Here is a 25,894-nt window from a genome sequence, read left to right as displayed (position 1 = left end):
TTGTTAGGAGAAACAAATACAAAGAGAATGGCCTGTTACAAAAGTGAAATTTCATAAAGATCACTTAGCAAGCAGCTGAATGTATCGGATCTGGAGGTGGAATCCGATCATGTGAGTGATCTCCCGTGGAGGCTGTGCTGCGGCTCTGATGCCTGGACCTACTGACACGTCTGGTGCTTTTCCTATTGTCAGTATGAACCCCACTGCTGCGTCGTTGTTCCTGCCGCTTTGGTCTTGAGCACTGCAGGAATGACCTGCAGCTGTATTTGCTGCTCCATGGCAAACCTGGAAGTGCTCAAGTCACCACTCTTCTAGCAGTCTTAAACCGCAATTGAGGGTCCAGCCTGGACAGAACCTTCCCCCAATTGCCGCCTCCTTCAGACCACTCCTGGGAGTGCTTCAAAACTTCTGGGTCCCATGTGACCGATGCACTTGTCACAAGGACACGCCCCGTGACGATCGCCAGACACATAGATGCTGCCTCTGTCGTGCAGCCCCCAATGGACCCGCTGCGGCTCCTCCATACCCGCACACAGGCTCAGACGACCTCTTGCTCTCCTAGGCGACCGGGCAGGAGTCTTCTTTTCTTCGTTCTGCACCAGATACGGTATGGGTTTCCCATCAAGGACAGGAAATCAACTGATGCAGGGAAGGGGTGCCGCCCTTTCATTTGGTAGATTTCCTGTCCTTGATTGGCGGATCCTTCTCAGGTGGTGCAGTCATGGGTTAAAGGAAAAATCTCCATACACCTGCAGATATGGGGTTAATCTGCAGGTTAATAGCGTTCAGAAGCCGTGCGGCTGCTGCACTGACAGCCCTGTTGCCAGGAGGAAATTAACTTCATTCCTCCCAGAAGCCTCTGGTTTTCAGTCGTGGAGACGAGACCTCAGTCACCGCTCAAGTACAGTGAGAGGCGACTAACCACATCCCGGCACTGACTGAAAGCTGGCTTTGCACTGATGCACTGCAGAGCAGGCTGTCAGTCATAGTTCAGGGCGTGGTTACAGACGCCGCTCAGTACGTTCTGAGCAGTGACTGAAGATGTGCCCTCATGACCGAAAGCTGAGGCTGCTGGTAGGAATAAAGTTCATTCTCTCTCGGCAGCAGGGCTGTCAAGTGCGGCAGCCGCACAGATTCTGAACGCTATTAACCTGCAGATTAACCTCATATGCACATCTGCTCAATCCCTAAACCAGGCAGTTTGTCTAAAATTTTCATTTAACCTCTTGAGGACCAAAGATGACCCCTTTTGTTAGGAATCTTGCATATTGGTGGGCATTAGATAAAAACAATAAGATCTAATAATAATAGCTCCTCCACAGAATACGTTACAGATCGACAGCAGAACAGATTCTTACTCAACTAAAATTACTCAGTATCTGCATCATAGTAGAAATAAGACTGCTCAGAAGTATCTGTCTCACACAGTTTATTTAACAATAAGTAATAAATGAAATGCAACAATTTGTACAGTGATTTAAATTTTGTATTTAGGAGAGCCCGGTTCATTGCATGATTTACACCATTTAACACCACGTTATCAAAATGGGGTTGGGAGAGGGAGACATGAAAAGAGTCTCTTTCCTATTTCTCCATATACAAATTTTCCAAAGGAGATAGGATTGAACAGTTGTGATCAGCATTATGGTGAACATTGGCATTCTCCGTTCTCTTACTCAGATGTTACAGTAACATGAATGGGAAAACCAAAACAAAAAGTGTTTAATAACTATTAACCTTTTCCAGAATCTACAGTCCAATAAATATAGTACATCTGGCCTGGCTGGTGCAATAATATAGTAAAATAAACAATTTTTTTTTCTTGATGCCCCTTTGAAACATGTATATATAACACCATTTAGGTTGCAAATACTTGCCTTAACAGAATATTTTTCTGGGCTTCTTTTGTAAAGGTGAAAGAAAAAAAAAAAAAGGCAAAAAGGGTGAAAATGTACATTATTCTTATGCCTTGTACCCAATCAGCTCCCAGCACAGAAAAGGGTGGGGCTACTTTAGTTATTTATATATAGATTTATTTATATATATGTATATATATATATCTCTTCTGTTTTAAAGCAACATTAAACCATCCTCTGAAAACCTCTGTTTGGAGCACAGCAGTCCCTTCTCACTAATTTTAAACCATTCGTGCCCTGTAATAGGGCAAATGACCATAAAAAACCTTTCCAACTGTGATTCATGATTCCTATAATTGGGATTCAAATATAATATAATATTTTTTCTTACATAAAATATTATAATATATGTAATAAAATCACAGCACCTGGAAAGATTATGAGCCCTGTGTTGAGTGCAATTTGTGGCCAGTGAAAGAATTGTATCAATGTGGATTAAAGACAGCTGAGACAAGGATGGCAACACAGGAAAAAGAATGGCTTTACAAAAACCGTCCAACACCAAATAAAAACAGTCAACATTTTTCATTTTCATTAATTTAAGAAAATATAAGACAAACCAAAATTCACAACATAAAAACAGATAGTCATGTTAGGTGTGTAGAAGATCAGGAGCTAGGGAATACTCTGCATCATCAACAGGAAGATATCGAGAGGCTGGCACAGCCACTGAAAATATATTCTTTGTAATAATAACAATAATATTAATATATGCCCCTCCCCACTCTCTGCAGGTCTTTTGTTTTACCCTTAGCACAGCGTCTCTGGAGAATTAAAAAAAAAAATTATGAAAAACAAATCAAAATCTGAAAATACCCACAAGCCCTTTATCCCACCCTCCCCAAATCCACAAAAAAGAAACACAGCTGTTCTTCAGTATAAAAAGTCAGTCTGAGAAGAAAATAAGTTTGTTTTTCTTTTCTGGATTTCTTACACAGTCTTAGCTGACGAAAAGAAGGATGGAAGTGTGACATCCTTTAGTCCCCAATTCTTAGTGGATGTCTAGTGTACTCTGTGAAAGGCTGGGATTAAGGTCCGAGTTGTCTGCACTCAAACCCAGGTCAGAGATTCCCCCTCCATGAAGGCCAGCCATCTGAGATAGCATAGCTGTGGGATCTGGGCTCCCATAGTGTCCTTGATCCATAGGGTTCCCTTGTCCAACACCTACCATGGCCGGATGTGGAGAACTGGTCTGGGGAGAAACATGATGAGGCGAAGGCTGGGGCTGCATGCGGGGAGATGGGCTAGAATGTGGGGGCTGGGACTGGGGGCGTGGAGATGGTACAGGCTGTGGAGAACGCACCTGGTTGCTTAATGAAGGTGGAAGTTGCTGGCCTTGGAGGTGGGGTGACTGGGCAGGGCCAGGCAACATATGTTGCTGTGGACTCATAGGATTCTGCTGTGCTGGAGAGCCAATCTGCTGGTGCAAAAGGCGCTGCTGAAAGCTCTGCAAACTATTGCCAGCATCTCCAGGGATTCCCTGGCTCATCTGTCCAATGCTACCCTGTTGCATCTGCATATGGTGCTGAAGTCGTTGTTGCTGTTGCTGCTGCTGTGTATAACTGGCCATAACTTGGTGCTGCTGAAACTGACTGTGGTTGACCATTCCAGGACCAGCTCCTTGCTGTTGCTGCTGCTGTTGTTGTTGCTGCTGCTGCATCATTTGCTGACGTCGAAGAATCATCTCTCGGAACTGTGGGGAAATTCCAGCGTGGTTCATGTTCACCTGTTGGCTCTGTGGATTCATCCCCGCTAGACCAGGTTGTGAAGGTGCGGGTTGCTGGGGTGGCTGCTGCTGAGGCGCTTGGGACATTGTAGGCCGTGGCCCTACAGACTGCATTGGATTTATGCCCTGTAGGCCTGCATTGGAGTGAACTTGAGATGGCATTCCTGTCATGTTAACAACACCTTGTGGAGGTTGGTTGCAGGCATATTTGGCTGCCCTCTGTTTGATGAAAGCAGCTAACAGCTGTGGATTAGAATGTAGGATATTCAGCACTTGCTGCTGTTGCATTGGTGAACTGGGGGACCGCAGAGTACGCAGAAGGTTTTGAAGGGCAGCAGCTTGTGGCAAGGAGCCTTGTTTAGCTTGGCTTGGTCCAGGAACCTGTCCCATACCTGCCTGTGGAGGCATATTCATTGATTGACCCTGTTGTACAGGCATAACAGGTGTTCTCTGAATGTTTGGCTGCATCGCTTGGGGTTGACCAAGGCCAGATTGTACCCATGGTGGCTGTGGCTGCTGTGGAGGCTGCTGCATGCTAGCTGGATTCATTCCAGAATCGATAAGACTTGGTCCTCGTGGACCTTGCTGTGAGTTTATTCCCATTGGCTGCATGGGTTGCATCTGGTGAGGGTTTATCATAGGCCGAGGGAAAATTTGAGTCTTTGCCATCTGCCTTTGAGTCTCGGCTGCACGCTGTATTTGCATGGCCATCTCCACAGCTGCTGGTGGAGGACCAGGCTGCTGCGCTGACCCTCCTTGGGGTGGTGTGGGGGGAGTCATTTGTCCAGCTGCCTTCCCTTGTGATATACTACTGGATGACTGAGTACGTGTTATACCGTATGGAGGGATACTGTTAGGTGGTGGTGGCTGTGATGACTGTTGGGACTGGGGTTGAGGGGTCTGTGGTGTTGGAGGTTGCTGTCCGGTGGGTGTTGTTGGGCCAGCAGAATTTGGTGATGGGAGTCCTTGTTGGGGGCCAACCACACCTGTTCTTTGCATGCTAGCCATACGCCTTCGAAGCATTTGGGCTTGCTGAAGTCTGTGCTGTAATTGCTGCTGCCGTAATTTCTGCTTGATATTGAGGCAGAAGGGCACAGGGCACTTGTTCTCTTGGCAGTGTTTAGCATGATAGCAACAGAGAGCAATGAGTTGCTTGCAAATTGGACATCCACCATTTGTCTTCCGTTTACAGCCCTTTGTGTGCTGAACCACTCTCTTCATCTTCTGGCATGATGGCAGAGAACAGTTTGCATTACGGCACTGGCAAGCGTGAACCAGAGACTGGATGCAGCGCTGTATGCTTAGTCGACGAGAGTCTCCAGGACTTTGTGTTGCAGCTGTTTGCTGGTTGTTACTTTCATCATCCAAACCAAGCCCAAGTTTCTCCATTTTGTGCTCATGGGTCTTTGTATTGAAGCAAGTAATGCACAAATCGTAATCCTAAAGAAATAAAAAAATAGATCAGTAAAAGTAAACTGGAAACATTGCAAAGAAATATGCAATTAAATGAGAGAAACGCAATAAAAGTACATTACTTTATTAAGAACCCAATTTTCAACATATTAAATTATTTTGACAAACATTAAAGAGGTGGTCCACTACATTGTATAATTGGCACGCTTGCCGCCAATGAAAGCAAAGGAGAAAGGAAAAGATCGCACTGGATACTGGGCTGTGACCTGCGGTGATAGACTGCCCAAATCCCAGTCATGCCTGGGTGAATCCGGAAGTTGACGTGACATTAGTGGATGTTAGCGGCGCCTGCAGCCGAGGTCATGTGATCGGGACTGAGCGAGCAGTGATGGCACCGCTCACAGGTATATATGGAAGCAGAACTTATTCACAAAAATACTTATTTAAATGGTTTAAATCGATGGGCGATTTATACAATGTAGTGGACCACCTCTAAGTATATTAATATGAACACAATTTATAAAGTTCTCTCTCAGCTGTATATTAAAGGGGTTTTCCAAATTTACTATACTGATAGACTCCCATCCATCAGTTGTGGGTGACTTAAACTGTGAATGGAGCTGAATAGTTGCTCAATGTGTAGTATCCATGAGATACTTCAGTAGGAGCTGGACTGAAGTAAGAGCAGTTATAGTCCCAGGGAACGACCACTACGCAAAAAATGAAGCTATGGCGTTTTGCTCTGTTCATGGTTTACATCAAGACACCTCTGGAACTGAAAACAGCTGATCCATGGGGTGGTCTGTGTTGGACCCTGTGATCAGCTGATTGCAGGTCCAAGTCCCCCAAGATGACTAAAACAAGTAGAAAAATATACAAATTTGAATCACCCCCCTTCTCTCCTATAAATAAATCCTCTCCTATATAGAAATAAAAATAATTACACAAAACGTGTGGCATTGTTGTGCCCGTACATGTTCGATGAATTGCAGTTCTTTGGAAGATGCAACTGCACATAAAATAGAAGAAGCAGCAATAAAGACGCTGCAACTATCCCAAGACGTCAGTACCAAAAAAAGCATCAGCTCGCCATGCAAAAAGAAAAAAAAAAGCCCTCACACAGCTTAAATGACATAAAAATGAAAAAGTAATAGGTCTCATAAAATGGCATCACGCAAAAAAAAAAAAAAATTATTGTAGCAAAGTGTCAATCTTTTTTTCCCACCATTTACAAAACAAAGAAGACAAAAAAAAAAAAATATATACAAATTTGGTATTGCCATGAAATCAAAATACAAACGACAGTTGCGGAATTGCATCCCCCCCTCAATTTCAAAGCACTTGGATTTTTTTTTATATCTTTGGTGCATTGAATGGTAAAATGAATGGTGTCATTTAAAACTAGAAGTCACTCTGTAAAAAAACCCCAAAACAAGACCTCTTACGGCCAAAAAATAAAAATATTGCTCTTAGGAGGAAAAAGAAAGAAAAAGAACAAAATGGATAAAGGTTGAGAAGAGGAGGTTAAATACAAAACATTTATGGCTAAATAGCAAAAAGTTTCTAAATGATGCCACTTTCACAGTGCACCTTGGTACATGCGGCTAAATTGACCTGACTACATTATAGCGGACACTTGCCTCACAAACTGTGCAGTGCCATCTTGTTTCCACATGATGCTTGCATTCATTACAGGTATACACAAACCGGTCCTGGCTTTGGGTGTGAAGCTCCACTAACATGCACATGGTTGACCATTTGGATCTTCGCAAAGATGAGAACTCTAAGTGTTTGTCCCTGGCCAGAGTTAGAAAGGCATCCCGTCCATCCATTAAGTCACAAGGGATCAAGGGATCTGGTTCCACAATCGGAGGAAGAGAGTTGGCAGCAGGACCAGCAATCAAACGGATAACAAAAAAGACCTGTATGACAAAAACAACGAAGTTGATATAAAAAAAATGAGATTACAGCTTAAAATGTAATATTTTTTTCCACTTAATAGTTCAGATTTTGACATTATTTAGTAATGCTTATATAACTTAGTTATTGTCAAATTATGGTGGTGTTCCACCTAGTATACTACAATGGACTGTAGAAGTGTGAAATTTGTGAACCACCAACCTCTTTATGTTTCTCCATAGTAGCATACAGTTTTTGAGACAAATCATTAGAAACATTAGGCATTCCAGGCTTCTTTTTACTTCCTCGGCTTAAACTGCTCTTGTTTTTGCTTGTTTTCTTATTGTTCTTTTTCTTGGCATTTTTGCTATCGCCTTTTCCAACCTTTTAAACAAAATAAATGGAAAATTGTAACATCCCTGACAAATAGCCCTTCACCCTATTGGCAAAGATTTTATATGTATAGCTGCATATATAGTGCAGTACACTACACACTATTATATATACAGCTCTGGCAAAAATTAAGAGACCACTGAACAGTTTTCTATTGGAAAGCATGGAAAGACTGGTGGAAAGCATGCCAAGAAGCATGAAAGCGGTGATTAAAAATCATGATTAGTCCACCAAATATTGATTTCTGAACTGTTCCTGAATAATTTGAGGTCTGAAAGCACTGTTTCTTTTTTAGTATTTTGACCCTTTATCATTTGCTGCAAATAAATACAACATTTTTAGCTTTGAATTTCGGAGACATGTTGTCAGTAGTTTATAGACTAAAACAACAATGTACATTTTATTCAAAAATACACCTATAAAGAGAAAAATCAGAGAAACTGAAAATTTTGCAGTGGTCTCAATTTTTGCCAGAGCTGTGTGTGTGTGCGTACGTCTATGTGCGCGTGCATATACAGTACAGACCAAAAGTTTGGACACCTTCTCATTTAAAGATTTTTCTGTATTTTCATGACTCTGAAAATTGTACAAATTGTCCAAACTTTTGGTCTGTACTATATGCGCATGTGTGTATACAAGCACACATACGAATATATATATATATATATATATATATATATATATATATACGCGCGTGTACACATACACACACAGAATCCAGACAGTTCACTTATGGAGTACATTATAAATACTTATGTTCCTATCAATTAATACCCATTGTGTGAGTCTCATGTGCGCGTGTGTATATGCAGTAAAGACCAAAAGTTTGGACACACCTTCTCATTTAAAGAAATTTCTGTATTTTCATGGCTATGAAAATTGTACATTCACACTGAAGGCATCAAAACTATGAATTAACACATGTGGAATTATATACTTAACAAAAAAGTGTGAAACAACTGAAAATATGTCTTATATTCTAGGTTCTTCAAAGTAGCCACCTTTTGCTTTGATGACTGCTTTGCACACTTTTGGCATTCTCTTAATGAGCTTCAAGAGGTAGTCACCGGAAATGGTTTTCACTTCACAGGTGTGCCCTGTCAGGTTTAATAAGTGGGATTTCTTGCCTTATAAATGGGGTTGGGACCATCAGTTGTGTTGTGCAGAAGTCTGATGGATACACAGCTGATAGTCCTACTGAATAGACTGTTAGAATTTGTATTATGGCAAGAAAAAAGCAGCTAAGTAAAGAAAAACTAGTGGCCATCATTACTTTAAGAAATGAAGGTCAGTCAGTCCGAAAAATTGGGAAAACTTTGAAAGTGTCCCCAAGTGGAGTTGCAAAAACCATCAAGCGCTACAAAGAAACTGGCTCACATGAGGACAGCCCCAGGAAAGGAAGACCAAGAGTCACCTCAGCTTCTGAGGATAAGTTTATTCGAGTCACCAGCCTCAGAAATCGCAGGTTAATAGAAGCTCAGATTAGAGACCAGGTCAATGCCACACAGAGTTCTAGCAGCAGACATCTCTTCAACAACTGTAAAGAGGAGACCTTGAGCAGCAGGCCTTCATGGTAAAATAGCTGCTAGGAAACCACTGCTAAGGAAACAAGAAGAGACTTGTTTGGGCTAAAGAACACAAGGAATGGTCATTAGACCAGTGGAAATCTGTGCTTTGGTCTGATGAGTTCAAATTTGAGCTCTTTGGTTCCAACCACCGTGTCTTTGTGCGACGCAGAAAAGGTGAACGGATGGACTCTACATGCCTGGTTCCCACCGTGAAGCATGGAGGAGGAGGTGTGATGGTGTGGGGGCGCTTTGCTGGTGACACTGTTGGGGATTTATTCAAAATTGAAGGCATACTGAACCAGCATGGCTACCACAGCATCTTGCAGCAGCATGCTATTCCATCCGGTTTGCGTTTAGTTGGACCATCATTTATTTTTCAACAGGACAATGACCCTAAACACACCTCCAGGCTGTGTAAGGGCTATTTGACCAAGAAGGAGAGTGATGGGGTGCTACGCCAGATGACCTGGCCTCCACAGTCACCAGTCCTGAACCCAATCGAGATGGTTTGGGGTGAGCTGGACTGCAGAGTGAAGGCAAAAGGGCCAACAAGTGCTAAGCATCTCTGGGAACTCCTTCAAGATTGTTGGAAGACCATTTCCGGTGACTACCTCTTGAAGCTCATCAAGAGAATGCCAAGAGTGTGCAAAGTAGTCATCAAAGCAAAAGGTGGCTACTTTGAAGAACCTAGAATATAAGACATATTTTCAGTTGTTTCACACTTTTTTGTTAAGTATATAATTCCACATGTGTTAATTCATAGTTTTGATGCCTTCAGTGTGAATGTACAATTTTCATAGTCATGAAAATACAGAAAAATCTTTAAATGAGGTGTGTCCAAACTTTTGGTCTGTACTGTATATGTGCGAGCGTGCATGTGTGTATACACATATATATATACACATACATACACATTATCAAGACAGTTCACTTATGGAGTACACTAATACATACTTATGTTCCTATCAATTAATACCCATTGTGTGAGTCATATGTGCGTGCGTGTATATAAGTGCACAAGCGCTCGTGTGTATATATATGTGCGAGCGTGCATGTGTGTATACACACACACACACACACATATACACACACAATCAAGACAGTTCACTTACGGAGTAAACTAATAAATACTTATGTTCATATCAATTAATACCCATTGTGTGAGTCATGGCATTCCTTCAATATTACTTAGTGGTGTTTATACTGTGGATAGTACAGGAGCTTGTAAAAAGATTGATTTTTGCATACATACATTTGATGTATATATGATATGCAACTTTTTTATATACTTTCTTTTAAGTGTGTGTGCGCACTCCTGTTTTATACCATATAACAAAGGATTTTTATTTTACTCTTGAGTTTTGATTCTATTTTAGAACCATTAATTCGGGTGTTTTTCTTCCTTTGGGTATATATGTATCCTTTCTGAATGGTCTGCCATTCCATGGTCTAGGCAGCTATGTGTCAATAATATCTCTTTAAAGATTGTTATGTTATCTGACAATTATACAATATTGCATTGACATATGTGCAGAGTTCAGTATGTGTCTACCATACAGTGTTTTTCAGAAAATAAGACAGGGTTTTGTATTATTTTGTATTTTTTTGCTCTGAAAGTTGCACTAGGGCTTATTTTCAGGAGTTGGCTTATATTCCATTAACAATCCCTAAAAGAAAATTAACAAAATTTAGATGAAATACAATTTATTGAAAAATACAAATATATTAATTAGCCAGTAGATGACACCACAACAAATAAATAGGGAAAGGTAAGAACATATACATTACTGTAGTAACCCTGAGTGGAGTATTCATCAAATGATAAGACCTACAATTTACAAAAGGAATTTTACCTAACACATATATGTCAAAGGAATTGATACAACATCTATTTTGGAAATTATAGGTCTCTCACTTGATGAATTATTTGCTGTTATGTGGTGCCATCTACTGACTAATATATTTATATTTTATTTTTTATTTTTCAATAAACTGTATTTTCTCTAAATTTTGTTAAAACATTGTGTTAATCCTATTATTGGTTCAGTTGCCCATATACACCAGTCCTATAGTGGTGGGTACATACTGTATTAACTATGGTTTAAATTTTGGACTTAAATTTACAATCATTATTCTTTATGTACGTGGACTGTTTGCTAATAGTGGCTTACCCCAAAAAGAATCGCACTCACCAGACCTCAAACAATTATGGTACAGTTGGCAAGTGGTTGGGCTCACACACACAAATCTGCGTCACTGTCGGGTCTCCCTGACAGCGGTTGGCTCCCCCTCGTGACCGGAATAAAAAAACACTCTCGCTCAGGAGCGGAGTGATACTGGTACCTAATCTGTGTATGAGAAATGCAGTGCAAAGCAGCAGGACCAGCGAAGGACCTGACAGTAACGCAGATCTGTATGTGACAGGCCATCCACCATCAGCATTACAGTAACGCAGATCTGTATGCGACAGGCCATCCACCATCAGCATTACAGTAACGCAGATATGTATGTGTCAGGCCATCCACCATCAGCATTTACCAACTCTTAATTGTTTGGGGTCTGGTGAGTGGCCTTCTTTTGGGGGAGTCTGCCTTATTAAAGGGAACCTGTCACCAAGTTTCTCCCACCACCTTTCAGCCGTGATATACAGCATTCAGCAAATGCTGTATATATGCCCCCAATTCGGCCTTTCAACAAAATAAAAACACCTTTTATTATACTCCCCTACGGGGCAGTCCAGGCCAATGGGTGTCGGTGGTTTTGATCCCGTGCCTTTTTTCTTCTTTCAATGCCGTCTGCAGTGTGCATGCTCCAGGTCTCGGACCTTACCCGGCACATGCGCACTGCAGTACTTTGCTCTGCCCTCGATAGGGCCGAGAAGTACTCCTGCGCATGGGTGCGATGCCAGGGAGCCTGTGTGGATGACGTAGGGACAGCATTAAGAAAAGAAGGGAGGCACCGGACCAAGACCAATAACATCATCAAACCGGACTGCCACGCAGGGGAGTATAATGAAAGGTGTTTTTCTTTTGTTGCAGGCCTGATTGGAGGCATATATACAGCATATTAGAATTCTGTATTTCAGGGCTGAAAGATGGTGGTCTTCTCTCATATGGGACAAACCTGGTGACAGGTTCCCTTTAATAAGGCAATAGCATGAATTTTCTTCATGTTACCATGTGTCCTTATTGTGCCCCCTCTTAGTGACTGAAGACTGTACAGGGAACAGCTGACAATATAAAGGTTAGATTTTTTTCCACGTCAGATCAGAATTTCTTTAGTTATAGGATCAGTGCTGCCAACAATTTTTTTGTGATACTTAAATACCATGACTAACAAAAACACAGTAAAAAAACAAGACACAAAAGTGGAGTGAACTATATTTTGAGTTTCATCTAGAATTACAAAATAAAATTATTTCCAGTAGGGCAAAGTGAAAATTATAGATTTTTTTATATAAAGCTTCCAAAAGTTGCAGCAAAAAAAACCCCAAAACTATAATCACCTCAATGCTCTCATTGCCAGTATTCTCTTCCCGTTTCCTTTCTTCCTCCTCCTGTTCTAACTCTTTAATACTTTCTTCTAGAACATTTGGCCAGAAGTCACCCTCAAAGTATGGCAATTCCTTAGCACTTGTGAGTCTGTCTTCCGTTGCCTGCTTAAAAATATCCTGTTTGAGGGAAGGAAAAAAACATTACACAAGAAAATTGAAGTTAGACCTTAGAGGTCTGGAGATTTCTAAAATCTATCATAATGGAATGAAAACTTGGTTGGGAAAATGCTGGGAACAACATAGGAAGCATATTGGGTATTTAAAAGGAAACTGACATTTTGCAACATTTCATGGTTTAGGCTGTGTGCTCACTATGCGTTTAAGCGTTTCCGCAGCAGCAATTCCGCTGCAGAAACGCTTGGTAGAAGGCCTGCCATGTTCCCCAATGATAATCCGCATGTGCTATGCACATGCTGCAGAAATTTCCGCTGCGAATTATCATTGTGCAAAAAGTCGCAGCACTACCAATTATTTTGCGCAATCGCGGCGTTTTCACCGCTATTGACTTGCATTGGAACGCATGATATCCGCATCACTACATCTGCAGATGTGGATACCATGCGTTTCAATGTGTGGATGGTACCCGGGTCTGGGGAAGAGGAGACTCTCCTCTGGACCCGGGTACCATAGTACCTGTTAAAAAAAAAAAAAAAAAAAAGAATAAAATAAAAAATATACATTATACTTACCTTCTGATGGCCCCCGGTGTGCTTGTCTCTGCTTGCCGGTAGCTCGCAGTAGACTAAAGCACCTGCGCTGACGTCATTTAGTCATGTAATGGGTCACAAGACTAAACTACGTCATGGCAGGTCCTTTTAGTCCACCGCGAGCTGCCGGCAAGCCAAGACGCATTGCTAAGGACACCGGAGGCCATCAGATGGTAAGTATATTTATTTTTTACCATTCTTTTATGATCACACTATATCCATTCCAGTTGCATGGATTTATATAGTGTGACCAAGTTGTCAAGCACTTTCCAAGTGATGCTAAAATCGCTTGGAAAGCGCTTTACAACCCGCATGCGGAAATGCATGCAAAAGCGCTTCACATCCGCATGTCCCTGGCAGGAAAAACACATGTAAAATCCGCATGCGTTTTTTTTCTGCCAGGGAGATGCAGAAACGCTCAGAAAAAATCTGGAGCATTTCCGCATCGTGGGCACATAGCCTTAAGGTGATTCCTTAAAGATTAACTAAAATGTTTTTTAATATTTGACTGAACTTTCAATTGCATGCAGATCAGATGGGGTCCAGGTACAAAGGGTCCCTCAACACCCCCTTCCTCACCCACAGGGAGATGCGCAGGCTCTGCCAACAGGGGGTACAGATTCAAAAGTATGAATGGGCTTCAAAGCCCCCTTCTCCAATCTGCTTGCAACTAAAGTGGAGTAAAATATTTAAAACATTTTTAAAAGGTTTAGGTACTCTAATCTTCTACTTTGCCCTGTTGCTCAGTAGAAGACTGTCCATGTAGGGTTATGTTGCCACAGAGCAGAGGTTCTCGCTTTCCATGCGATACAAGATATCAGAGCTCGCTTGAACCCTTCCTTTGAGTATTGGAGCTGAACAGTACACATGTTCAGTCTGATCACAGATTCTGCAGTCTGTTAAGACTACCAGCTGTGTGCTGTCTATGCTTCTAGGCCACTTGTCTTCTTTCAGCTCCTTAAAGCACATATGCTTTAAGTGGGCCAAATCTGAGCCGCAGGGTGAGTATATTTGGCCCGCAACACCAGGTGAGTCCCCCAATGTAGGGCCATTATACTGTACGGAAGGCAATGCAGGGCCCCGTTATACTGCATGGAGGACTATGGGTTCCATTCTACTGTATGGAGCCCTGTGTGAGGCCGTTATACTATACAGAGCACTGTGTGGGGCCACTATACAGTATGGAGCACTATGTGGGGCCATTCTACTGTATGGAAGGAAATGCAGGGCCCTGTTATACTGTATGGAGGACTATGTGGGGCCCATAACACTGTAAGGAGTACTTTTTGTAGCCATTATACTGTTTAGAGGGCTGTGTGGGGATTACAGTTGGAGAATCATACTGAGGTGGGGGTCACTATTCTTTGTCAGGGGAATTGAGGGAATGGGGGAAGAGGTGGTCAGTAGGGTCACCACACAACGCATGTGGAGGGTACTGTGTTTGCCACTGCCATGTCACTTATTTTTCCTTCCCTGGCCAGGAATTGTGGTATGTGCCGACCATGTTCCTAAATAATGAGAGACAGCCATTACACAGCATGGACACATTTATGAGATTATCTCAGGACAGGAACATATTTTTCTTTAACACATACAATTGGGGAACTTATTATGCTGCGTTTTTTTTTTTTTTTATTAAACTGTACGTTGTGGGACAACCCCTTTACAAGATTAAGAGTCCAAATCACTGATCACTTGTATGATTTGACAGAACATATATACTATCTTGCACTACTTTTGTTGTCCTGTTATACGCACACACACACATTAACACACATAGTTTATTTTTAAATCGAGTGTTTGTGACGCGTCTCCAGCCCCGAGCTCTTCATAAATCAAGGCAATAAGGTAGAAGATCCTGTGGCCACTGAGCTCATATCACTGACTTGATTTATGATGAGCTCAGAGGGCTAGAAAAGTGGCTGAAACACTCGCTCCTGTGATAAAACAGGATGAGTTAGGTTTTACCTTACAGAAAAAAAACAGCTGCAAGCCACTGTTAGATTTTCTGTATAATCACTTATTCCTCCTCTTGCAAGGAGCTGTGGTATGATCAGACCATGTTTCTGCATGGTCAGACAGAGCCATTACACAGTACACTGCAGAGGTTTGTAGTGATAGGGCATTGGGTTGCCATGTCATCCATTGTCTACCACAGCTGAGCTGCATGGAGCCGATGGATTGACAGCGAGAGAGCTCTCGTTCTGTCAAACTTACTAGACAAGGACATATAAGGTCTCAATGGAGCTGCTGCAAATACTGACAGCGCTAGCAGAGGGGAGTAAGCAGGGTCAGACAATGGGATCTCCGAGTTCATGACCAGGGGTGAAGATCGCCCATATTTCCACGTGGTAATGGAAAGTGTCACGTCCATTAATTAGGAGGTGAAAAGACAACGCTGTGATGGGATGTGGTTAAAGAAGATCACTTATACTGACGTCCTAGTTGCACAAGGATTGTGGTCTTCTAGGAGACAGGTAGTTCTTGGTAAAGGGATTCTGGTTACATTAGAGTTTAGCATTATGCAAGTCTACAACACACTTTTTAGAACAAGCTATACAGACCTTATAGTCATGAATAATGCGCTCTGACACAGACTTGTCCAGCATTTTCTTGTACCACTCTTGCAGGCGTTTGGGTTTTGGTATCTTTTGGTCCATGGGGTGACAGTGGAAGATGTAGTCATCTCCTTCACTGGGAGGACAGGCCCATATATGCCCTGTTGTATAACTGGCAAAAATGTTAAATCAGTCGTGGAGAAAATCCTTACTACCTGGTATAATTATACATTTACCAAACCCTATGTAACTTACCCAAGTTTCTTAACATACTCCAAGTATCCAATTAAAATTTCATGGTAGACAGCTGTTCTCAGAGACTTTGGCCGAAAAAAGTGAACACTATCAAGATAGGAAATGTATACTCTCCTAAAAGAGAAAATTAAATAGAAAAAATCTTTACAAAATTATACAAATTTGATATAGATATTAACGTATACATATATATTGGCAGCTGATGGTGACGTTCCCAGTGGATAAGAGCTAGGTTCACATCACTTGTAAAGTACTCTACATCGAGCACTATGTTGGGGATTCTGTCGGAATTTAAGGGTTTGTGCAAATGTTGCACTTTTGTCATGTTTTCCGAGCAGTTTTGTCACAAAACCTGAAGGATGGATTTCCTAGTACCAGCAATGTGAATGAGATTCCTGGAGTCTCATGCACATTTTGCTTATTTTTTGCTTGCAGAATAAATATGTGCAGCCTGTCAATTTTTTCAGTGTCTGGCTGCAGATTTCACACATACTAACGAGTGGGGGAAAACATGCAACAAAAAGCATGTAAAAAAAACAACAAAAACGTGGGTATTTTAAGCAGAGTTTTTGCCTTAAATACTTAAAGAAGTTGTCCAGTACTTTTTCAATTGCCCCAATGTATTTAGCAAGTGCCCATAAGTGTTTTCGTAATTATCTTTAGTTGTATGTATTGCCTGTGAGCGGCGCTATTGCTGACCTTTCACAGGCATCACGTGACCCCAGGCAGCAGCCGGCTTTCTTCCGCTGATGTCACGGGTTATCCCGCGCGTCACACCCAGAATCCACCGCGCACTTTCCCAATGAATGAGGAGAGGGAGAGAGCGTGGTGGATGCCGGGTGTGACGCGTGGGGTAACTCCGCAGACAGCCCATCATTCAGCCACATCCAGAACTTGTTGTGACATCAGCGGATGTCAGAGCCGGCTGCAGCCGGGGGTCACGTGGTGCCTGTGAGCGGCCAGGGATAGCGCCGCTCACAGGCAATATATACAACTAAAGGTAATTACAAAAATGCTTATGACCACATGCTAAACACATTAGGGCAATTGAAAAAAGTACTGGACAACTCCTTTAAAGGTGTGCACATACCCTAAAGGTGGCTGGTTTAGCTGTAAAGCAGACATTGCCAAATAGTTATTTTTATCACCAAGATAGATTTTTGATGGTTAGAGGTACACCGCAAGGGCCCCTTACTGATAACTCCAGGGAGGGTCAGTTTCATTGGCACCATTGTAGAGTGCATTAAAATTTTGCTTTTTCTTCATATTTTAGTGGATGTAATGTGGCAAAAAACAGCAATTCTGACATTTATATTTTTTTCAACTTTCATCATGTATTGTGTCAAACTGGAGAGCCCAGGGCCCACCAGTAACATTGATTACTGGGGCCTACTGTTCAACTTGCATGCAATATTACCTGAACCTTGTTCACAAATTTGTGTCTGCTTCTATATACTAATAAACTGAGTAGTTTGTTAAATAAATGGTGAGATGCTGCTTGTCTGTATATGTTGCATTAAGTGTACGGTGCCAAACACTACCCGCAGTGGTTGAGGGGCCCACTTTGAAATTCACCTGTTCCCCCGTAGGCCGGTCCAAGCCTGACCACGCAGAATATATTAGTAGGAGTATAAAGATAACAGATCTAGGAGCCTCCATACATCTTCGCACATAAACATAATGAAAAACAACCAAGTCCATAGATGCAGAAAGCTGGCAATTAAATTCAGAAGCAAACTCTAAATACAAAAAAGTGAGGTCAGACATTTTTTTCTCTCCATCCTACTTCCACAAGTCTTCTTTGTGCTAGTCCTAACCAGGAGTAGTATGAGTATTTGCTAAATATGATGCAAAAAGAATTAAAAGGTGTATTCCCACCTTAGAAACGTAATGCATATTTAAATGCTATAAACCCATCCTGCAAGCCAAGATGGCAACCTCCAAGTGAAGACTGAATGGAGATGAACCTTGATCAGCTTTTTTTTACTTCAGGAACATCAACCATCAGAAGCAACTTTGACTTGCAGATTGGAAGACTCACATCTACTAGGCATCCATGGCATAACCATATGAGGTGGGGAAAAATTACACTTTTCTTGCTAAATCAAAAAGCACATTAAGAAGTCCACAAACATTACTAAAGTCAATTAAAATGTTACACCTGTCATGTGAAAAACACACAACCTACAGATATGGTTTTTTTAGCACTCTGGGGCTGCACAGCAGCCACACTGAAGGCCTGGCTGACTGAGAGGAATAAAGTTTATTACATCCCGTCAGTCACTACTCAGTAGATAGTGAGCAGCAGCAGTGACCGCGCCCAGGAACTGACTGACCGCTAGCTCTGTACTGATGAACTGCAGAGCCGGCTGTCAGTCAGTGCTGCAGACGTGGCTACAGCCACCACTCACTATGTACTGAGGGATCCTGTCATGGCCTTTTAGAATGTAAACTGCTCCCAGTGCGTTATTAGTGATGTACGTTTTTTTCCATTAAAAATGGAGGTCTAATGAGCAAAAAGCACTTTACATAGTTAGATTGTACCTGCTCGTTTAGTCATAGGGGTGTGCTTTATTTCAGTCCCCGTCCACGCAATTTGAATGATGTTCCCAGGGTTGCACTGACGTCACTCAAATATGCTTTGAAAAATCCTGCACTTGCGCAGTGTCGATCAAATGTGCTTTGAAAAAGAGCCGCGCTTGCACAGCTTCACTGACTCTACGGCTGAAGCCCCTCGTCACAACGTAAGCGCGGCTCCCCAAACACAGTACAAGCACGGCCCCCAGAGTGAAAAATCCTGTGCTTGCACAACGTCTAAGCGTATTTGCATGACGTCGGCGCAACCCCACGAACATCATTCAAATTGCGTGGGCGGCAACAAGCGTGACAATGAAATAAAGCACACCCCTATGACTAAACGCGCAGGTACAATCTAACAGTATAAAGTGCTTTTTGCACACGATTAGACCTCCATTTTTAACAAAAAAAAAAAAGTGTTAGTGATGCAGATTGCATCACTAACGCCGCACTGGGGACAGTTTACAGGCTAAAAAGGACATGACAGGTTCCCTTTAAATTTTGTTTTATTTACAGTACTTGATCTGGAGAGGTTTCGAGATAAGATACAGATATATAATTGATTCTAGTCTTTATTTTCTATAATACTATTTTCATTATTCTTCTAACCTTGATGACTCCTTTAACAGGCGCAAATTCATGTTGATTGCCATCTTAAAATAACGTTCAGCCAAAAGTCAGCTATGTGTACCTACCTCTGGTTGGGTGGTGGACAGTCAGAGCCGTACTCCTGTACATGCATACCAAAGAAACACATCTCAACACCATCTACTTCTTCAAAGGCAAATAAGGCTTTCGTTCTATATGGAAAGGACTCCGCCATTTCTCCGTTATCTACAAACCTGAAACCAATATATGTTGCATGTAAGCCTTTTGTGTCAACTATTTTTAAAACACAATTGAATAGCAGATTAGTAATATAAACAGGTATAATATGAAGAGATCTGTTAAGTCCGGCAAGATGACACGTAGACGCTGAATTTCCCCCTTTTTTTATTTTCTCAGCACATCCCTCAGAGGACTCGCTGGATTTTAAATCTGGGGAATCGAGAGGCAAGTCAATACAACTTGAGCTGTCTTATCTGCTCCAGAATAAATCTGTAGTGTGGCAGAGCACTTTAGCCACTAACAGAGGCAACTGCCATTTGGGAATACCATACTATTAAGGTGTACTTGTATGCAATAGTATTTAGGTAGGTGGGATACTTCAAAGTAACATCCAAAGATGCCAAGACCCAAGGTTTCCTGGCTACCATAAGGTTCTCTCCATATTCCATCTTGGTGCCATTTTTCCAATGGCAAGTGACACGAGTCCAGCCATCCATAGAATGTAAAAAGCCTGTCCTAATGATCACTTACCCACTGTAGGTATCAGAGTTTTGGGATCCTATTAACACTTCATTGTTTGTCTCTTCTTAGGTTACTTGGTAAGTAATCAGTAATTCCAGTAAAGGCCCCGTCACACTAAGCGATGCAGCAGCGATCCCGACAACGATACGACCTGTCAGGGATCGTTGCTGCATCGCTAATACATCGCTGGTGAGCTGTCAAACAGGCAGGCTCACCAGCGATCAGGGGAGCAACGATATTGTGGAAAGAATCGTTCCACGATGTCCTGCTCCCGTTACCAGCCTGCTGCAAGCAGGAGCAGGCTGGTAACTATGGTAAACATCGGGTTACTAAGTGCGCGTGTGCCCCTAGTAACCCGCTGTTTACCATGGATACCACTCTGCTACCGTGCGCTGGAGCCTCCGCTCACAGTAGCAGAGTGGTATCTATGGTAAACAGCGGGTTACTAAGTGCGCGCGTGCCCCTAGTAACCCGATGTTTACCATGGTTACCAGCCAGATCGTTGGTCCCGCTGGTCACACACAGCGATGTGTGCTGGCCAGCGGGAGGCCAACGACCAAAAAATGGTCCAGGACACTTTGCAACGATCAGCGACCTCACAGCAGGGGCCTGATCGTTGCAAAGTGTCACACATAGCGACATCGCTGGTGAGGTCGCTGGTGAGTCACCAAAACCGTGACACAGCAGCGATCTCGCTAGCGATATCGCTTAGTGTGACGGGGCCTTAACACCCTATAAAGCCCAGAGTGTTTTGGAGATGCTCTGATGCTTACAATTGCCTGTCTTTACCATTTCTTCTAAATGGACTCGATAGAAGTGGCAAAAGGGTGTTAGTAGTGCAATTTATTTTACCTAAGCAACCAAGTTTCAGCCTGCAATCTTTATTACTTCATTCATTTTCAGACCCTGAGAAGCAGTTGGCAGCCTACTCCAAGCTTGATACTTTGCCTCTTGTGGGAGTGAAATATCAGCTGAATGTGAATCTAGTCTGCTGCTGTATCTATTAGCTGATATCTACCCTGCATCCATTTAATCTTCATGCACGTTCTTCCTTTTCAACAACCTGATTTCTCTGCCCTCCCAGAGACTGTAGATGCTTTCGAATCTTTACACAATGTGGAGCTGCCTTGCTGCTCCTATCTTTTACACTGACAGAAGAAAGAGGAGAGCAGAGAGACATCATTACCAGGAGCAGAGTGTTCTGCCAAATTTGTAACTTTGCTTTTAAAGTACTCAGCAAGATAAAGAACTTGTATACACAGCATAGAAGCAAAATCGTAGAAAACTTACATGGAAGACTTTTTGGATAAAGACTTAATTTTGCATTTAGGAAGAAGAAAAAAAAAAAGGTAATTGTCTGGTAAAAATGACCTGGCAATATGATTCTCATTAGTACGATTATGGAGATGCAAAGTTTTTTTTATTATTTTAGTTGTGGATTACAGAGGGGGACACTTAGGACAGGTGAGCATAAGGATTTTTTGTATTTTGTGCTCATTTTTACAGCTGGACACTGCAAAAGCAGAATACTACTCAACATTGTTCCCTGCTGGAGCTGATCGCAATGCCAACAAGGTACAATGATGAGGGCAGCGTTCAGCACCCGGCGCTAACTGTACCGCTGATTCACAAGCGCCGGTACGTGTCACGATGTCATGTGTGGGACGTTTTGCGGCCCGTGCAGCGAGTAAAAAACGGACATGTTAACGTATTTTTCCCACAGACACACGGTCCATGGAAACACGCTGTCTCCAGTACGTGTGGAAACTATCACCACATGTACCGGAGACACTGACGTGTGAAAGAGCCCTTAGTCAGGGACTCTGTCCTGCTCTGCCCTTATTCACATTATTAGACATATGGTAAGGTTTTAATACTAGAGGTTGGGACCGTCCCGAATAGGGTCACCATGACGTGGTGGGATGGCTTTTACATTTTTTAACAAAATTATGTTAACCACAAATACCCTATATTATTTTCAAGCATAATTGCTATTTACTTCAGGATATTTGCTAATTTCGTTTTTATCTTGGGTTTTGTCTGTGTGAACATGGGCCTACACGCTGCATGCATACTGACTTCTATTCCAGTTAATTTCTTTCGGTTTTTATCACTTAATATATAGATAACTGTGTAAAAATGTACATGAATACAATTTGATTTGCTGTATATTTGTTCAGCATAGAACAATCCAAAAAGGTTACTAATAAAAACTTCAACTCATCCCACAAAAAAACAAGCCCTCATATGGCTCTGTTGATTGACCACCAGAGCCTGGCCAGTATGTACAGTAGATACATTCCAGGGTGAGGCGCTAAATCCTGCAATATCAGTTGGCTCTCTCCAGAACATTAATTTCTATACAGCAGTTACACGGCTGCTCACTTCCCCACCCCCTTCTCAGCTCCTGATTCAGAGATGCTGTTATCAGGCCTTCAAAATCAAAATCCTCTGGACTCCACATTTTTCTTTGTTCAGAACAGATCTCCCACTTGAGCCATGGGATTGGCACTGCTATATGCAAGTATAGTGCTAACAGCGTAGATTTCAGAACAAGCACAGCTAGACCAATAATGTTTTACAGTAGCAAGCAGAAGCGACTGAATCAAAAACAGACACTCTATGAAGGCCCACCCCCCAGCAACAAGGATGTGAAAGAAGATATGGAGCAGGTGCTTCTCAATACACAAAATGAGAATAATCCTTTAACGAAAACCAAGCATGAGAGTCATGCTGACAGAAACAGACAACCTGAATCAAACACTGGCTGTATCATTTCACAGAACATAATTTGAAAACACAGACCAGGGACAGTGTGCCTCAGATGATTAGTTTAGGACGGCTTCTTCCCAATCCTAGACTGACAGGTCTCTCTCTGTATACACCTATAAGGAGAGACCTGTCAATCATGGGAAGTAGGGCAAGAAGTAGACATCAGGAGCTTGCCCTTAGCATCTTAGAGAAAAACATGCCTGGCTGCAATAACACAGCCAATGTCTGAGTCATGCCGCTGCCCATGGCTCAGGCACCATGAATCTCATGATCTCCTATTCTCTTTAATGACAGAAGGAAAATCTTATTCAGTACTGGATATAAAAAAATACCAAGTTATAGTATCCATGACTTAAAATTATTACCAACAATTACACAGACCTTCAAATATTATAACTGAATAGATCAAATATTGATAAACAATATAAAGCAGAGAGTAGATCAGTGAATTGTTTGTCTACAGCTTCCAGTTATGCCTTGAAAGCTTTAGTTCTATATAAATATATTTCAATATTGTACTTACTTTGCCTTCATCCCAGGCTTTACTTCAACTGTTTTATCTGATGCATGTACAACACGCACAGACACCTCTCCAGCCTCAGGATTTGCTTGTCTACGCAGAAATTCATTAACTCTGTTCTCCAAAAAGGTGCCCAACCTTGTAGTTGGCAGCCCTGTGAAAAAGGTTAGCAAGTGTTAAACACAATGCCAGGTTTCAGAGAGCACTATCAGAACTTTTTCTCAAACACTTACTTTTAGCAGAAAACTTGTTCTCTTTTCTGGTGCGACCAGTTTTCTTTAGACAGCCATCACACACAAATCTGCAGATGGGAATAGAAATCACAATTTTAGAAAACCAAAAATTGGTCAATCGATGCGACTACAGACTTCTGAACCCTTACAGTGTGCGCACTGCCGTTAGGATTCGCCAGTATTGCCGGCAAAAAAGGGGGAGGTGTTACGTGACTGCGCTACTATGCGATCTGCATACTTCCAACCACATCCTGACTACATGGGCTCAGCCTTAAGTCAATTCAGATGCAAATCAATTAGCGATCATAATTTTGCCCTTGGTTTTTTTTGCGGACTGTGTGTATGTATGTGTATATAGAGATATATATCTATATCAGCGTCATGGATGAAAATCACCCATACAAGTCTACAGGTCCATGAAAAACATGGACAGAATAAGAATTGCACTGGTGTACAACCAGTTTGCTGTCCGTGATTAACCACGTAATGGATAGGAAAAACTTTGAAATGTAATTTTTTTTTGTACTTACTAAATCACTGATGAAACAACAATGGTAAAAATGGACACTGCCCAAACATTGATAAAACTAGGATCCAAACCAATGACATTTTTTTAATTAAGTGAAAAATCACTGATGCATACTTACCCAGTTGGCCAAATGGTCTCATTATGCAGGACACAAATTTGGTGCATTTTTCGACCACATTCCAAGCATTCCACAAATCTAAAACAAAAAAAGAAAAATTTTTCACACTGGCTTTACTTTCGTTATGAGCTTTATTCAGGTGATAAATTTCCTGACTTTCTCACCTCTTACTTTGAGGCACATGTAAACCTCTCTTTCTAAGTTTGTAGAAAAGGGGAGAATCAGTTGTAACTGTTTTTATTGCTTTTTTTGTTGGATTCGTTCAGAATCTAGCAGAAAATACTTTTGAATACTTTGGAATTTACAGCAATTGAATGCAGATGGTAATACGGCCATGTGCATGAGCCCTTTTTTTACACCCAGTAGTGATGAAGGTTTTTATTACTATCATATGTGAACTGCAAATGAGATCTGAAGGCCCCCATACACATTAACTAGTTATTGACCAGTGAAGAAATTGAGTTTTACCCCTGTGACAATCAGGCTCATCCCGCGGGTTCTGTAAGTGCCACCGTGAGATCTGTGGCAGGAGAGGAGCGGTATTACTTAGCGATGCTCGCTCCGGCTTCAACTGCTGGGGTCAGTACTTGTGCCAATCCTGCCAGTTTAACCCTCTACATGCTGCAGTCATCTAGATTATTACTGAGGCAGTCTTTGAAGCCCATCCGACCCATGTGACAATTAGGGGTGCCGATGGGTAGCTATGGTGGCCCGGGGCCTAACAATGGCCAACATGGCTGCCAACTTTTTATGGCATGGTCTAATAAAATTGTGATCAGCTTTTTGCGGATTGACATAACACATTGCAATATTACTGCAGTGCATGATCAAGCTCACTGAAGACAATGTGTTAGTTGGACTACAGATTTAAAAAAAGAAGAAAAAGTATAAGTATATGTACGGCGCATGTCAGAAGCTGGGGTGTGGAGCAAGCCCGCCCCATACCCAGCAGGTGATGGCTGTGGATTACAGCCAGGGCCTGCCTGTAACAATCGCGGGTGTAGTGGTTAACTTGTTAAATCCCATCGGCGCGCCTGTGACGTGATCTTGGGTCACCACGACACCCGGGGGTCAGCTGATAACCCCCGTGCTTGTCATTACAGAGCTCCTTTGAGGTCTAACGAGTAACATTTCTCCTTGTGGAGAGTGAGGCTATGTGCCCACGTTGCGGACCTGAAGCATATTTTTTACGCTTCTCCCTGGCGGGAAAATCGCATGCGGATATTACATGCGGTTTTCCCGCCAGGTAGAAGCGTTTGTGAGGCGTCTTTGCATGCATTTCCGCATGCGGGTTATCAAGCACTTCTCCAAGCATCACTTGGAAAAGTGCTTGACAACTTGTTCAGAATGGTAAAAAATAAAAAAATAAAGTTTATACTCACCTTCTGATGCATTCTCTGCCCCGTCCGGAGGCTTGAGCGGCTCACGCTGTTGTGTGCAGGACCTGCGGTGACGTCATTGAGTCATGTGGTGGGTCACATGACTCAATGACGTGGCAGGTCCTTCAGACAACAGCGCGACGGAGGGAAAACATCAGAAGATAAGTATAAACTTTATTTTATTCTTTTTTTTACAGGTTCTTTGGTACCCAGGTCTGGATGAGAGTCTCCTCTCATCCAGACTTGGGTACCATCCGCACATTGATTCCGCTGCGCTTCCGCAAAATTAATGAACATGCTGCGGATTTTCCGCAGCATGGGCATTGACATTGCGGAATGCCATTGGGGACCATGGGGTGCGGATATACATGCGTTTTTCAAGCGTTTACGCTGCGGAAATTCCGCAGCATATACGCTTGAAAAACGCT

At 42.3% G+C, this 25,894-nt stretch overlaps 1 protein-coding gene across 4 annotated transcripts in view; it reads right to left on the bottom strand.

Moving 5' to 3' along the window:
• Positions 1-1,412: 1,412 nt before the first annotated feature.
• The window catches only part of EP300 (E1A binding protein p300), a 106,973-nt gene continuing 82,491 nt past the window's right edge, over positions 1,413-25,894 (bottom strand). For all 4 annotated transcript variants that reach the window (XM_073644154.1, XM_073644156.1, XM_073644155.1 and 1 more), the window contains exons 22-31: positions 24,088-24,165; positions 23,441-23,508; positions 23,211-23,361; positions 19,261-19,407; positions 15,989-16,102; positions 15,740-15,905; positions 12,421-12,585; positions 7,177-7,338; positions 6,696-6,977; positions 1,413-5,082 (exon numbers count right to left, since the gene is read on the bottom strand). In XM_073644154.1, coding sequence (XP_073500255.1) covers positions 2,908-5,082; positions 6,696-6,977; positions 7,177-7,338; positions 12,421-12,585; positions 15,740-15,905; positions 15,989-16,102; positions 19,261-19,407; positions 23,211-23,361; positions 23,441-23,508; positions 24,088-24,165 — 3,508 coding nt within the window. In that variant the 3' untranslated portion in view covers positions 1,413-2,907. The remainder of the gene's footprint in view (positions 5,083-6,695; positions 6,978-7,176; positions 7,339-12,420; positions 12,586-15,739; positions 15,906-15,988; positions 16,103-19,260; positions 19,408-23,210; positions 23,362-23,440; positions 23,509-24,087; positions 24,166-25,894) is intronic.

The sequence above is a fragment of the Phyllobates terribilis genome, unplaced genomic scaffold, assembly GCF_046119375.1.
Source record: "Phyllobates terribilis strain yellow unplaced genomic scaffold, ASM4611937v1 Scaffold_8__6_contigs__length_399053987, whole genome shotgun sequence".
In the NCBI taxonomy this organism is placed as follows: Eukaryota; Metazoa; Chordata; class Amphibia; order Anura; family Dendrobatidae; genus Phyllobates; species Phyllobates terribilis.
The sequence above is the reverse complement of the archived record's forward strand: the minus strand, read 5'-3'. Positions and strand labels throughout refer to the sequence as shown.